At 39.2% G+C, this 15,623-nt stretch overlaps 1 protein-coding gene across 4 annotated transcripts; it reads left to right on the top strand.

The window, feature by feature from the left end:
* Positions 1–474: 474 nt before the first annotated feature.
* On the top strand, positions 475–14,936 carry LOC146308512 (disabled homolog 2-like). Of its 4 annotated transcripts, none has more exons than XR_014772620.1 (14): positions 475–726; positions 5,926–6,189; positions 6,314–6,453; positions 6,967–7,065; positions 7,164–7,295; positions 8,247–8,330; positions 8,603–8,629; positions 8,720–8,770; positions 8,865–8,927; positions 10,919–11,527; positions 12,655–12,784; positions 13,039–13,677; positions 13,795–14,146; positions 14,605–14,936. XR_014772620.1 is itself a non-coding variant. In XM_084745781.1 (14 exons), the coding sequence occupies exons 2-14, from the start codon at positions 6,057–6,059 to the stop codon at positions 14,126–14,128; spliced, it is 2,346 nt and encodes a 781-aa protein (XP_084601907.1). In that variant the 5' UTR covers positions 475–726; positions 5,926–6,056; the 3' UTR covers positions 14,129–14,145. The 4 variants fall into 4 exon arrangements, 1 of the variants encoding a protein (XP_084601907.1); XR_014772621.1 differs by having other exon boundaries at positions 13,795–14,153; XM_084745781.1 differs by lacking the exon at positions 14,605–14,936 and having other exon boundaries at positions 13,795–13,958; positions 14,054–14,145.
* Positions 14,937–15,623: the final 687 nt, after the last annotated feature.

Here is a 15,623-nt window from a genome sequence, read left to right as displayed (position 1 = left end):
CTTATAAAGTTTATTTGCAAATAAATTGTTGAAATGTTACATATTTGAGAATTTATCATAATTAGACAAATAAGGGTGAAATTCCACATGAATAAGTAGAAATTTAGTGGCAGGAAGTCATGCTTTGTCGCCTTTAGAAAGGAATTCAAGGGACACATTTATTCTGTTTGACACTGAAACAAAAAGCAGTTAAAACATGATTAATATGTTTTTTTTAAAAAAAGTATATAAATCTTTAACCTTTTCGTACATGTACGTTCTTTAAAAGAAATAAGGGGTAACGTCATAATTGCACAATAGGCTAAGTGAGTAAAAAAAAAAACAAATGAAATCAGATCAATTTTCTTGTGAAACATTACGAACACGCTTCATGACCCACTTACGTATATGCAGGCTATATGACCGCTATTTAGTTCCACGTGAAGGGACCGCCCCTCTCCCAGTAGAAATCTGCTGTGAGTTAGGTCTGTCTGTCAGTCACTGAAGGGTTAAACTGGGAGTTTGCAGCAGTCTCTCCTTTCTGTCCACGACATTTAGCAGAAAACATCTGACTCCTGCTCGCTTTTCCGAAGCTGTGTTTGGTTTTTAGTCCTTTTTTTTTTTTTTTTTTTTTTTTTTTTTCTTCTTTTTCTTTTCACGCCGGCGGAGCCGCGGAGGCATCACGGGAACAAAAATCACAGTTTGTCCGGCAGGATTTCAACATCTTTACTGCGCGCTTTCAAACAGGTAGGTCACTGTGTTGGTAACATTTTCCATCCGTGCATTAATTAAGGATCTAACGAAGAACTACAGGTAGCCGTTTTACTTTACAAAAATGCTGATGAGTTCGCCTGTAAAAGCCATAAAAGTGACTGAAAGTAGGTGTGCGAGAGTCTAAAATCAGTTGTTTTTCCCAGTAACTTTGGCAGATAAAACCTCCAGCCTTCAGTGTTTTCATTTATGACTCATTTTGTGGTCACTTTGTCTGAATTCTTGGAATAACAAATGATATGAACACTTTTCAAGTTTCCTTTTCAGAGCACTTTCTGTTTTAACTGCAACCCTGTTAACAAACATCACTTTAATCTTTTAATATGTGATTTTTATTAAGTTTTTAAGTTGCATCTCCTTTCCAGACACATATATCCTAGCTTTAATTAAAAACAATTGTCATTTTGTGAGTTTTGAAAGTGTTTTCATGCCCTTTGTGTCCACAGTGGGCCTGTGGTATTTCACCATCTCATTCACTTGCAGACTGAGTCATTCCCTCTGATTTCCTCCAGATGTGCAGTAGTTTACGTTTCCTGACGGCCCAGGATTGTGACATTTCTGCCCTTGCACTGCAGTTATTCTGCTGACAAATATGAATTTACACCTACGTGTTCAGTGGCTAAGTGTCACTAGTGTTTTGACACTGGTGGATGCTGTAAAAACTTGTCAGTAATTAGTCAATTAATCCATTAGTTGTCAACTATTAAGTTAATCACCAGCTGTTATGATAATCAAATGATCATTTTGAGTCATAGATTCTCTGATTTTTAGTTTCTCAGATGTGAATATTTTCTGGTTTCTTCAGTCCTCTGTGACAGTAAACCTTTGGGCTTTGGATAGGGCCCAACCATACTGGATTTTTGGGCCCGATGCCAAAACCGATATATGTATTTTTAAAGCTTTTCTTTTGTGCTTTTGTTGGATGGTGACAGTGAAGATCAAAGGAGTTCATACACATACAGAAGTAGAATAACAATTCAAAAAGCAAGCAAAGTGCCGAAGAGAGGAAAAAATGGAGAGAAAAAATAATGTAAACAACAATAAACAAATCTAAGATAAAGAGCTTCCTGTTTTGTTACATCAAAGAATGCAATTTAGAACAAATGATAAATTCAGACACATATGGCCATACATAGAAATACACATTTTTTCAAGTATACCTGTACATAATCATATATACACATACAGACACATATTTCTGCATACAAACATACATGTAAACACATTTGCCTTATAAACACAAGCAAAAGATGCTCTCTTTACATCCCTTTACTTGATCTTTCTCAACAACAACAAAAATAGTTTTAACTCCAGCCTTCAGCCTGATGCAGAGTGTCACTACCATGTTCAAAAGTTAAATTCTGTTACTTACTTCTATTGACATCTTTTTCATGAATACTTCAAAACATTTTGAAATATTGAATATTTAATTGCTGTCTCTTTGTAGCTCTAAATATGCCATCTCCATTAAAGTTAACAGAGTTTTTAAAAAATAGATATTGGTGTGTATATATTGGATAATATACAGAATATAGAATATATACATAAACATGCATTTTTCGCAGTGATCCCTCAAAAGTGGCTAATGTTTGTGTCAAATATGTGGAGGCAGTTTAACAATAAAGTTTACTGTCTAAAATGATATTAGGGCACTAAAACAGCAAACTTTCACTGATATTTTCAATAATCATAAATAACCATACATTTAAAAAGACAAACAGAGCAAAATATATGTGTATATATTAAAACTGAATTGAGAAAAAGGATCAGATATTCACAGAATGTTGCCTGCAAAGCGCATAAAGATCAATATAGACCGATGTAGCTGCGATGGGCCAATATCAGGCCAATAATATAGGTCAGCCAGTATATCGGTCAAGTGCAAGTTGTGGACAAAATAAGACATTTGAGGATGTCAGTTTGGACTTAAGGAAAGAGTGATCCACAATTTTCACCGTTATCTGACATTCTGTGGACCAAACAACTCAATCAGTCTAGGAAATGATTGAGAGATTAATCGATAATGGAAATAATCACTAGTTGCAGCCCTGGATTCTTCTCATCCTTCATCTGGCAGGAGCAAAATATGTGTATATGTTAAACCTGAGTTAGGAAAAAGGATCAAATATAGACAGAATGTTGACTATAAAGCCAACAAATAACAAATACAGATATAGCTATGGTGGGCCAATATCTGTCTCGGTCAATGGATATATCGGTCGGGTCTAGTTGTGGACAAAATAAGACATTTGATTATTTTGGGCTTTTTTCACCATTTTATGACATTTTATGGACTGAACAGCTAATCAATTAATGGAGAAAATGGCTGACCGACTCATCAGCAATGAAAATAATCATTGGTTTCAGCCCTACATTTTTCTTCTCATCCTTCATCCAGCAGCAGTGGGTCCTGTTTGCTGTTAAAATGTAATCATTTAACTCAAATCCCTGCCCTTGCCCTTTTTATTAGCCTTTTTCCTCCAGCTAGCGGGACTCTGACACTGCTGCGAGTCGCTGGACGAGTGCAGTCATGCGCCACACTTGTGTAAATGGAGCATCAACAAGTGTTTAGGGTTAGCCTATGTCTTGTTTATCTACGCTTCCTCGCACAGCACCACAAACAGCATGTGTGTCTCTGCGCCTCGCCACGGGGATCCAAACATACAGTACAAGGGTTTACATCTGCTTGTTTCCTTGACTTCACAACCGGTACTGGTGGATAAGATGAAGTTTTTATTGTTTTACAGCTGCACAGTAGCTCTTGTGATGTAATCTTTATCTGAATAGCTATTGAAATAATTCCTTAATTAAAAAAATAATTAAATATCCTGCTGTGCTCCCTGTATTTTGATGTCTTTGTGCACCCTATATTTTGTATCAGTCTCTGATATGGTCATATTTGACTCATAAAGAGGTAACAGCTGCAGAAACCTGGAATGCACTCAGTGGCCTTTATAGTTCCCATCTGTTATCTTATCCTCTATGACTCTCATTTCCTTTATGAATCAAACAAATTACCTACGTGATTGGTTTTTTGTCATAAACATCACCTCAGGATCAGGCCTGTGTTTTTGAATTTGCAGGGCTTTTCTTGTTTAATGCTCATTTTACTCTTATTCCACATCATCATTATATTAAGCGTGGGTTTTATGGACAGTTTGTGAGTAAGTGATCATTCCAAAGTCTCCAATTTCCGTTTATAGTTGCTTAGCTGGGCATCACGAGATCTTCTGCTTTGCTAGCGTAAGATTAACCTCAGGTAATTGCTCAACCTTTGCCCACTTTCAACCTTTGGTCCGTCCTGCAGTATTCACAGCCTCTTTACGCTGCTATTGTAGCCAGTGCAGCCTCTGGAGCCGGTCCTAAAGGTATGTATGTCTCGCGTAGAGCTGTGTTTGTGTTGGTTTTATTCCAGTGGTTTTTGCAGAGCAGGAGAGCAGAGCTGAATGCATGCGATTGTTAGCACTGTGTGGGGATTGTTTGATTTATGGCTGCATATGACAAATACTTTCATTGTAAAAATCAAAACAAATATCAGAAAATGCTATAAAATGTTGGTCACTGTTTCCCCAAGCCCCAGGTAACTCCTCAAAACCCTATATATTACATTTCCTGTCATAGAGGAGTAAAGAAACCAGAAAATATTCACATTGAGAAGCTGAAATCAGAGAATTTAGACAAAAAATGATTAAAATTATTAATCAATTATCAAAATAGTTGGTGTTTTAATAGTTGGCAGCTAATGGATTCATTGACTAATCATTGTAGCTCTAGTTTGACTCATTAAGTGACTAAATTGTGTCAGAAATGGAGGAATAGAATAAGTTTCTTATGTCTAACTTTGCCGAAGAGACTTATATGAATCTCAGCTGCTGTGCTGTGCACTGCAGACCACTGTGATGTTGTTTTTGTTTCATATGACATGGCCTTGTGTTGCTTGCAAGTAAATGCAGAGGTTTTCGTAACCAATGATGGTTTTCGTAAATGATGATGATGTGCAGATACAAATGACTAGCATGGTGCTTCTGAGTCACAGTTGCTATAGCTCTCTGATTTTGGACAGGATGACAAATCACACAATCTGACAGTATGACTAAAAAAATGATAATACAATCAAATAATCCAGTTCAATCTCCTGGTTGAAACTGTCACATTTAATGCTGAACTAAGCTTTGGGACATCCTGTGAAGAGAGTGACACAGATGAGCAGCATGTGTCACGTGATCTGTAGCTACAACACTCTGCTGTTAACAGCTTTTCCAAAAAGAAAACAAAAAAGCAGCCAAATGACACCGATGCAATTTATTTAAACTTTTTTCTGAATGTTTGAATATTGCTGACCAGTCGAAAATGCTGCTGAAAGTCGTGTGCGTGGAAAACATTTAAATAAAAAGAAGCAGCAGTTACTGCATAACTCGCTCATGTTGTGTACTACGTATTCTCTCCTTCATAGGATTTGAATATTTGTTTCACAGTTTGATGTTTTTTAGATGGATGGGTTAAGCAAAATGCATCCATAGAAGTGCATTTTTAACAGCTTATTTTTTTAAGAGAGAGGAAAAAGACGGTATTGGATCGGTATTGGCTTTGGCAGATACTCAGTGTTGTGTTATTGGAATCGGTGCTGGACATGAAAAAGTGGTATTGAGCGGTCCCTATTTTAGAGGGTCTTAAAGGTAATTTACTCCTTTATAGGGCTGAACAACTGACACAGCATGTGTGGACGAGGGTTTAACTGTGTGTTTTCTGAGACTGATGTTTTATGGGTCATGTGTCCTCATGCTTTTGTCAGAAGGCTGGTTGTAAATGGTTAATGTGAATTGTTAAAAGAATTATGATTGTTTATGATGTGCAACAAATCCTTTCAGCAGCTACTTGCAAAACTTTTCTGCACCCTTTATGTAGTGTTATAGTGTATTGTATATAGAGTAGTGTCATTTAGTCTTAAAGCTGTGCCAATTTCCGATTTATACAATTTTATTGTTGTAATATTATTCTTGCAAACTTGCAGACTAAAGCTGAGTGAGTTTCTTGCAGCAACAAAGAAGCTCTTTACAGTCCAACATCTTGTTTTCAGTTTTAGCAGGAAAGAGTGTGTATTAAGATTCCATCTGCTTCTCCTTTTTTCTTTTTCTCACCACACGCACTGTCCCCACTTCACTTTTTCTGCTCCAGACAAATAACAAGAAAAGCATGTGTGGGTGTTGAGAGTCATCTGTTCGCTTGACCTCACTGCCCCCGAACACGGAGCTGCCGCCTGCTTTACCCCTGACCGTCCACTCGTCCAGCGAGGCTCACTCCATAACATGTCTGCAGAGGTGGAGAACAGCGCGCCCGTCCCCGCTGATCCCAGCGTCCCGTCCACAGCCTCGACCTCGAACAGCCCCCCCACGTCCCCTGCCACATCCAAGGTCCCGTTCAAGAAAGAGAAGAAGAAAGGTGCGTAATGAAACACACAGTTCTGGTGATTATGATCAAGACATCAGTATCATTTTGAAATTTTCTGGTCTGATCTTGCAGAAATAGTCAGCTATTGATTTTTTTTTTTTTTTTTTTTTTACAGTTCCTGAGAAGACAGATGAATACTTGCGGGGCAGGTTTCAAGGGGACGGTGTGAGGTACAAGGCCAAGCTGATAGGCATTGATGACGTCCCGGAGGCCAGAGGAGACAAGATGTGCCAGGACTCCATGATGAAACTTAAGGTGCAGCATGCAACATTGAAGTGCACCTCGCTATCTTTATATTTCAAGAAAAGTATTAATAGAATATCATTCTGAAGCTATTATTCCTAATGTTTTCAATAGTTGAGATTATTTGAAGTGGGGTTGTATGGGGTTCTTATCAATAGTCAGTGTTTTATCTACAGTAAATGGCAGCCAGCAAGCCTCCAGTTTGGAGAAGCAGAGAGGGGCACCAGTACATAAGCTCTCTGTGTCCATAGACATTGACTTTGGATAAGTACCTCATACAACTCCGCTTCAAATAATCCAAACTATTCCTTTAATAATTCATTCATGTGGTGGATATCATGGACACATGCTGTAAAGGCACATCAACAGGAGCCTTCCACAAGAACACAAATGCTGTAGACGTATCCTGACAGCAGAGGGTGACAGTGTGCGCAAATATGAATATTAGCTGTAAAAACACAAGTCATGTTTTGTTTACTTACAAAAAGAAAAACAGAACAGTTTGTCTTATTTATTTTCCACCAGGGCATGGCGGTGGCCGCTCGATCCCAAGGCAAACACAAACAGAGGATCTGGGTCAACATTTCCATGTCGGGCATCAAGATCATTGACGAGAGATCGGGAGTGAGTTCTGCTGTTTCCTTTCGTTACTGTCCTGTCACTGTGTGAAGTTCGTTTGATTTTGTTTGGGTTACTAATAAAAGTTTGCCCTTGTAACTCAGGTGATTGAACATGAGCATGTGGTGAACAAGATCTCCTTCATCGCCAGAGATGTAACAGATAACAGGGCGTTTGGATATGTGTGCGGAGCAGAAGGACAGCATCAGTTCTTTGCCATAAAAACTGCACAACAGGTAAAAAAGACATAAAAAGGGACTATAAGTGAACAACAAAAATTATATACAAGGCCTTATAATTTAATGTTTCCCTAGATTTATACAGGATTACTACTAACAGATTTTTTTTCTTTGATATATTCAATATGTTTCCATAATTTTGTCTTAAAACTCCTTCATTTTCAGCATCACAGATTCATAATTCAAAATCCTCATCAGTGTATTTCTGATTTCCAGAAACCATAAATTTGGTTTTCTGAATATTAAGACATTTTTATAACATTAAATCAGATTTTGAGCATTTCCAATTTCCCCTCAAATGTATACAAAAGTTCCTTTACATTCTTGCAACTGTTATTAATATAAAGTATAAAAAAGTTTTAGACCAATCACAGATCCCTGAGGTACTCCACAGGTAGCACTCCTGAATCCTGACCCTGTCTATGTGTGCGATTAATTAACACACATTGTCATCTGTTTTCTAAACTGCTTTCCAGCCAAGATTAAGTTACACCTCATATCTGATACTTCACCATTTTTCTGAGTAATTAGCCGTGATCTGTAGTGTCAGACACCTTCTGTAGGTCAGTGTTTTTTGCTAAATCCATACTCCAGAAGAAATCCAACCGTCAAAATAAGTTGTCTAATATTTTTGAAAATCGATGAAGCTGGGTTACTGGTTTGTAGCTGTCAATATAATGCTTCCTTCCATTTTTAAATACTGGAATTATCTTTGCTAATTTCTTATTGTTTGAAATGACTTACAGTCAGAGGTTTTACAAAAGAAATAATAACTCCTTTAATTGTTGCCGTATCGATATAATTTCTATCCATTCATCTTTTGTTTTGGAATTTTCTTGCAATTTCAGTTATATCAGCTTCATTCACAGGTGCACGTACAAAAACTGCATAAACAACAAAGACAAACGTACAACAATGAAAGTGTCCTGTTGTTTTGTCATCATACAGGCAGAGCCTTTGGTCATCGATCTGAAAGATCTGTTCCAGGTCATCTTCAACATGAGGAAGAAAGAGGCAGAGGCCTCACAGAAGGTAACTGGCTCAGAAGCATTTGACTTTAAAGTGGAAAAAGTTTTCTTTTTCAAACGCTGGACAGTGAAAACATTTTCTTTCTCTTGGTGTGGTCGTGTGGGAAGGTCGACTGGGTACACACTGTATGTACTTCCTGAATGTCAACACTGCCTCTCTGTGTTCCTCCAATGAATCACATCTTCAGACATTCCATTGAAATGATGTGAAATGACACACGCCTCGGCGAATCGAGAAAATAAGTACCGCCATTAACAGTCTGCCTCTGTTTACAGGTTGAAAATGGCAGCCCTGTAGTTGAGGTAAGCACTTGGAACTAGCACTTGTTGTTTTCTTCAAATAGCTCCTCTAGCTCGATCCTTTAACCCTCCGCTCGTCTGTGTTGTTTTCAGAATGGAAATGATGCCTTGCTAAGTATGGAGGATGGAGCAAAAACTACCCAAGTAAGAATTTCTGCAGCTTAACATTAAATAAAACAGCACTGATTTATAGTAGCTGAATAAATACAGTATGTCTCTGTTTCTTTTTGACATCCAGCCAGTGGATCAGCTTGACCTTTTTGGAGCCATGTCGACCCCCCCAGACATCCAGGCTCCAAATGTAAGTGTGGTGCCATAGTGGAAAATGTTCCCTTTATTTGGGCAACATAGAGGAATTAAACTTAGTCAGTGAAGGATAGCCGGGGATTTATAGTATTATACTTAGAGTTTAAGGGATAGTTTGGATTATTTGAAGTGGGGTTGTATGAGGTATCAATAGCACTCCAGTAGATGGTGGTCGGCATGCACCCAGTTTGGAGAAGCAGAGAGGAGAACCAGCACCAGTTTAGCCACTTAAAAAACAGCCCACTTGTCCATATCAGCCAAATAGCACTCTCTCTAAAACAACCAGATTCCTTTGGTAAAATCAGTAATTTTGTCTTATAGTTGTGGGTCTACTGTTGCCTCAATCTTTTAGTTTGTTTGTGTTATTATATCGCTTTGGGTGAATTTGATCTAACCTTTTAAAACACCAAAGTCACACAAAAACACAAACAAACTAACATATGGAAGCAACTGTAGACCAACATCTCCTGTTCTCTGCAAGGTAAAATTACTGATATTTCCTATGGAGTTTGGTTGGATTGGAAAGAGCAACATCTGGCTTATATTACACGGGTTTCTTGGTGGAAAAGGCTGTCTGACAGCAAGATAAAGTGATGAAAATATTCTAAATATAGCATAAACATGAACTGACTTTTAATTGATTTAGTGTTTTTACCCTTGTACTCCTGCTGTTTCCCCCAAACTGGGGGCATCTACTGTAATAATATTTAGACTATGGAGAAGTACATCATACAGCCCCACTTCAGATAATCCAAACTGTCCCTTTAAGAACATGTGTGGGATACTTTTGTCCAGTATTTTTCTAAAGTAAGATCTTTTTGTTTGTAAAGAAAAAAAATCTCCACTGATTAATCTCTGCACCTCCCAGATAATTCCATGTGTATGAACTCAATTCTCTAAAGTCTGACATTTTTGTGTTTAATTATTGGTTGTGACTATCAGATTGATATAAATTATAGATTTTAGATCTAAATTAAAAGGATCTTTTGAGATTTGAGTTCATGCTTTGTGTGTACCAATCTCATTGTCTTATCATCAAACCTGTAAAGCTGCTACAAGTACAATCTTTGAGACATTTTTGTTGAATCTGGTGTCACCTAGAGCCTCATTTTGGTAGTGTTATGTTGCTGGGTCAGTCCTTTGGCTGAGTTTCAGGTCAATGAGCTAATGCTGACTTCAGCATATTTATACACCAAGTAAGAATTTAGCAACAGCTTCATTTTTCAAGTTGGAAAATAAAACTCTAGACCGCCGATTCCCAAATCTAAATGAAACTGTTATTATTCAATATTGGATTATTCTTTAAGATATAACCTTAAAACAAATCTCACAGGATAAGGCCACAGTGAAGACCTGAACACAGGATATATTCACAGAGCATTCATTCTCTGTTAAACAAGCTCATCCTGCATTATAAAAGTACACCGTTAAAACAACCAGTGAGCAAACAGAACAATGGCCAAGAGAAAGGTGGAAGAAAAGACTGAATTTGTCAAACAAGAAGCATTTTTAAGTATGTATGATTGTTAAAAATAAGAAAATATACAGTATAGTCAGATAATTGTATGAAACGTTCCTAAAACACCAGAAAAACACATTTCTGATGCAACATTCATTGGAAATATTCTGCTCAAATCTCATCAAAATATCAGATGTTCTATACTGTCATGCATTGAATGCAATGCCAAATATCCATAAATTGAGACACTTAGTCAGGAGTTGTCAGTTTACTCAGTGACAGAAAAGGAGTCTTTTCAGGGAAGAAGTTGGGATCCACTTCACTAGACTGTGATTCACCATGAAAAAATGACATTTTGTGGTCAAGATAGTACAAGTAGCAGCTTTAAATTCTCAAATTCTCATGTCTTCTCTCACTATGTGATTCATTTTTTTGTTTTGTTAACGTGTATGTTTTTCTTCCTCTGCAGAACTGATAATCATAATCATCTTTTTCTTCTCTCCCACTGTCCCTCTCATGTTAACCAGGACTCTAATGATATTCTCTTGCTGGACTTCTCTGCTGAAGTTGACAGCAATCAGAATTGCATAAAGGGAAACTCCTTTGTAACGTCCTGTGCCCCTGACCAAAGGGCATCTCCCCAGACAGAGAATCCCTTTTCCTCAACATTTGGCTACTTTCCAACCCCAGACACTGACCCTTTCAGAGATGACCCCCTTTCCAAACTGCCCGATAATTCACATATCTCCCTCGCCACCACTAATCACCTACACAACTCTGCTGGCAACACTAGTAAGACAATTATTAACGGTGGTTTGAACGGAGACTCTGAACATCTCAGTCAGCAGATAAATGGGTTATCCAGTAAGAACATGATCCTCGCTCTCAGTAACGGACAGTGGCCACTAGGGGGCAAAATAACTCAGGGCAACACGATTACCATGATGGACGGGAATGAATCTGGACCAGTTCTCTCAACAAAAAATCCATTTTTTGACTCCTCTTTGAAAACTCCCCCTGTCTCTAATGGCATAACTCATCATCCACAATCACCAGCGACTCTTAGCAAGGATTCAATAGTCATAAACCCGCCTCCGCAGAGCTCTAAGGCTGGACGAGGTCGAAGGAATGCAAAGGTGAAATTCCATAGCTAGTTGAATCCTAGTAGAGTTGCATGTGTGATGCCTACAACGGGTTTTATGCATCTCCTTTCACACCTCTGTGAGCATCTGGGTTATGCATTGGTGTCTGACAGGATATGGCAGAGGATGCACTGGGTTAAGATAAGATGCGAGGCCTGTAATTAAAGGGTAACTTTGATATTTTTCAACCCTATTTCTTACCCCGTTTTTATGTCTGAATGAGCAATGGGGACAACAATTTTTGAAACTGGTCCAGTATTTGGGGGAGAGCATTGCAAGCAGAACTGGGAACAGAAGAAGCAGGACTAGGAATCTTTGGAGGTTATCAGAATATTTTCACATCTCAGGGTTTATTTTGACCGAACAACCAGAGTAGGTGATCGATTATGTTAAAATTACAGTTTTTCAAAGCTAGTTTGTCGAGAACAATAACACAGCTGTTTCTGGTTAGGTGAAGTGCATATTACTCCTCAGAAAAGGTTTATACCTGCAGGGATCATGTCCTGCATGTTAGCAGACATTTCTAAGAACAATCTGAGACCGCCAGTGGTAAAAACAAGCACTTTTGGTGCATATACTTTGATAGTGAGCAGTTGTAGCTTAATTTTGTCTCTGACAGCCACAGCACTCTCCCTCAGTACTGAACAAATTTTAAAAAATATTGTCCTCATCAGTTGCTTGGACACAAAAACATGGGAAAATAGGGTCCAGATTGAAAAATAATTCCCCAAAGTTCCCCTTTAAGGATTGCAGCTGCGGGCTTGTTGTTTGGATCCGTTCTGTCTTTATGCATGTATCGGTGGTCACATGCTTCTCTATCTTGCTTGAATAAATGACACTTTGACTTTGCTGCTGATTCAACTGTACCCTTGTCACCTCTGCTCTTAATCTATTTTCTAACATTCATGCTTCAGTGATAAAAGCACGGGTAAGTGGCAAAGCATGCATACTGTATCTATTATGGTGTAGCATTTATTTCCAATACTAAATAGTGTACAGTTGTTAAAGGTTGGTTTGAACTTAGTTTCTAAGTACTGCATGGTTTGTTAGTTATTATGTATGAAATCGTGTCAGTGTGGTGCACCTGTTCTTCATATTTTTGTTTTATTTTTTGTAAATAGTCCACAGCAAGTGACCTGTTTGGAGCAGAGCTGTTTGCTGCTCCCACTCCTTCAGAAGGGTCTTCTGCTTCAGCTGACCTTTTCAACAGTACACCTGCCAACTCCACTCCATCCTCCATAGCTGCTCTGGGTAATTCTTGAGACGGGAACTTTGATTCTCATCCAAATACTAAAGACACCTGAAAATCATGTTGTGCTATCTGTCTAGATTGTTTTGGTGTGAGACACTGAGTTTTTGAGATATCTTCTGTACAAAAGCCTGCCTTCTTTCAAATATAGTGGAACTAGATGGCACTAGGGTTGTGATGCTCAAAGCACCAAACTTAATAGTTGTTAGTTCTACCCAGCCTTAAAGTCTCATATTCCCTTTTTTTTTATATTCAGGGAATCTTCAGTTGGGTCCTCCAGCTACCACAAGTATCCCTGCTGCAGGCATGTGGGGAGCCTCCACCGCTGCACCCTCCATGTTCCAAATGCCAGGAATGGTACCTCCAGGCCAGACACTTAACTACCCACAGCCATCTGCCTTTGGTGGTCTACCCATCCCACCCACAGCCTGGGGCCACCAGATGCCACCTCAGTATAGTGCCCCGCCTTTATCCCCACCCCACATCTTCCCGCCACCTCCACAAGCTGGGCCAGGGACTCCAGGCTGGGGCACCAATCCTTTCCAGCCTGGCGTATTCCCTGGAATGGGTGACCAGCAAGGTCCGTCACGCCCCCCTCCCAGGCCACCCGCAAAGGAAGCCCATCCAAAGATAGAGAACAGTGCTTTCTCTGCTTTGGACCCGCTTGGGGATAAAGAGAAGAAGATTGGAAAGGACATGTTCAAGGACTTCCAGATCGCCAAACCCCCCGCCATCCCAGCAAGGAAAGGAGAACTAGGGCCCAACGCGGCTTCAGCCCCAGGTGGCCAAGAAGGCGGGGCATTTGATCAGTACTTTTCCAGTAAAGTGGGCCTGGCTCAGGATTCTGCAGATCATGATGACTTTGATATCAACCAGATGTCAGCAGTTGTTAACGGTAAACCAGCTGCAGCAAAGCACTGCAGTGCGTATAGTCAAAATTTTGAAAGTCAAAATCTATATGACTGCGAGGTTTTTCGCTAACTGTGTCCTCTGTCGTCATGTGCCTGTCTAGATGTTCCGAAACCAGCTCCTGCTCCAGCTGCAGCTCCAAACTTGAACCCCGGCCTCCTCGATGCCGCCTTCTCCTCTGCGCCCACCACAAACAATGAGGACATGTTTGATAAAGCATTTGGGGCCCCAGATTCCAATCCGTTCGGAGCGCCACCTGCAGCTATGGTACACAGATTCACACAGACACAAACAGTATAAAAACTACATCAAGTATCACAGTAACAATCTGCAATTTTGTCCTTTTTTTCTCGATCTTACAGCAGACAGCTCCCGTTGGCCAGACTTCTGGGTCAACAGCTGCCTTTGGAGATCCTTTTGGAAATCCCTTTGCTTGACCACAACTTTGTCTACAAGTAAGATGTATGTTTGTATTTGTTTATGTCCAGTGTGTAAGATTTACAGGGGTCTACTGGCAGAATATGGCTGCAATGGAATATAATAGGGGTGGGTGGATCGATCAAAAAACAGCGATGCCGTGTTTTAGGGATCTGGTTCAGTTTAGTTGTTAAATGCATCTACCTATTAATGATACATTGACCTCATAATGGGGACAAGGGTCCGTTTCCACCGCCATGTTTCTCAGTATTCCAGAGAAGACAAACCAAGCATTGGCTCTAAATACAACCTTTTGCATTTGTGTAAGTTTTGCAGCCACAAATTGGTCTCTGAATGCTTTGCTGAGGAAAATCAACCAGTCCAACTGTAGATGCCACTAAATCTGACACACTGGTCTTTTAGCTGAATTTGTACATACATATTTGCAAGATAAACACAATCTTCCCTTTTTTTTCTCTTTTCTCTGCTTTCACAGTTGAAGTAAATGGAGTAAACGAAGATCTTCACATCAAATAACATCTTTGGGACGAGCGATACAGCGTGTGCAAGACAATCCAAATGATGAACTTTTCTAACTCTTGTCCTTGACCCGCCCTTCTTTTACACCTCCACTCTGATGTTGTTGGTTTTTTTTCTGTCCAATCAGTAGTTCCCTTATTTCTAAAGACCACTGATCTAAGAAGTAAATGTTCTGTCATGATCTGCTGAAGAAGGAAATGTGGTGTGTGTATGAGAGAAGGCATGTCCAAAGAGGTTCACTGCTGAAGCTGTTTTCTGTGTTAAAGAAATAAAATAATTCAATCATAATGCTTCCTTCTTCAGACTTCAGACTCCTTCAGTTAGTTATCAGTAGTGCTGCATGGCTCTGATTGCTGGTCCGACAGGTGCTCTTTAGTGGGGCAGGTAAGTACAAAACAACCCACATGATTCAGGAAGTCTTGCTTAAAGACATAATGAGGAACATTTTACTTAAAAAACAAAACAAAACATATTGACATCCCTCTCAATCATCACTTATGACCAACTAGAAGTGTGCCACCACAGCTGTTTCTGCAGAGACCTTGCCCTCTATGAATTATGTGCCAGCTGTGAGTTGCAGTCTAGTAAACAGCCCATAGAGGGTGCTAGAATAATATCCCGGTCCTCATATGCACACATGCCAAAAACGTGAATATACAATTAGATTGCATAACAGTGACTAAAGGAGCAGAATGTAAAAATCACATGTGCACTGCAGTCCAAATATCAAGTTGCTGCCTGTCGAACTAATTAATATTCTGCTCAATATGACGGTCATAAATATCTATGGCTTCTAAAAGATTATTAATAATTTCTTATGACTCATAAACAGACACTTCCTCATTTGGTAAACATTCAGCACTATTTTGAAATTCAATTAACGTGAAATGGGCAAGCAATAATGTGCAATATGTCAGAAGCATTTCAATTTAACCTCTGATGACACATGGTCACTTTATCATCTATTACAGTAAA

Source organism: Lutjanus erythropterus, chromosome 20 (assembly GCF_056507025.1).
Source record: "Lutjanus erythropterus isolate fLutEry1 chromosome 20, fLutEry1.hap2, whole genome shotgun sequence".
NCBI classification, from domain to species: domain Eukaryota; kingdom Metazoa; phylum Chordata; class Actinopteri; order Lutjaniformes; family Lutjanidae; genus Lutjanus; species Lutjanus erythropterus.
The sequence above is the reverse complement of the archived record's forward strand: the minus strand, read 5'-3'. Positions and strand labels throughout refer to the sequence as shown.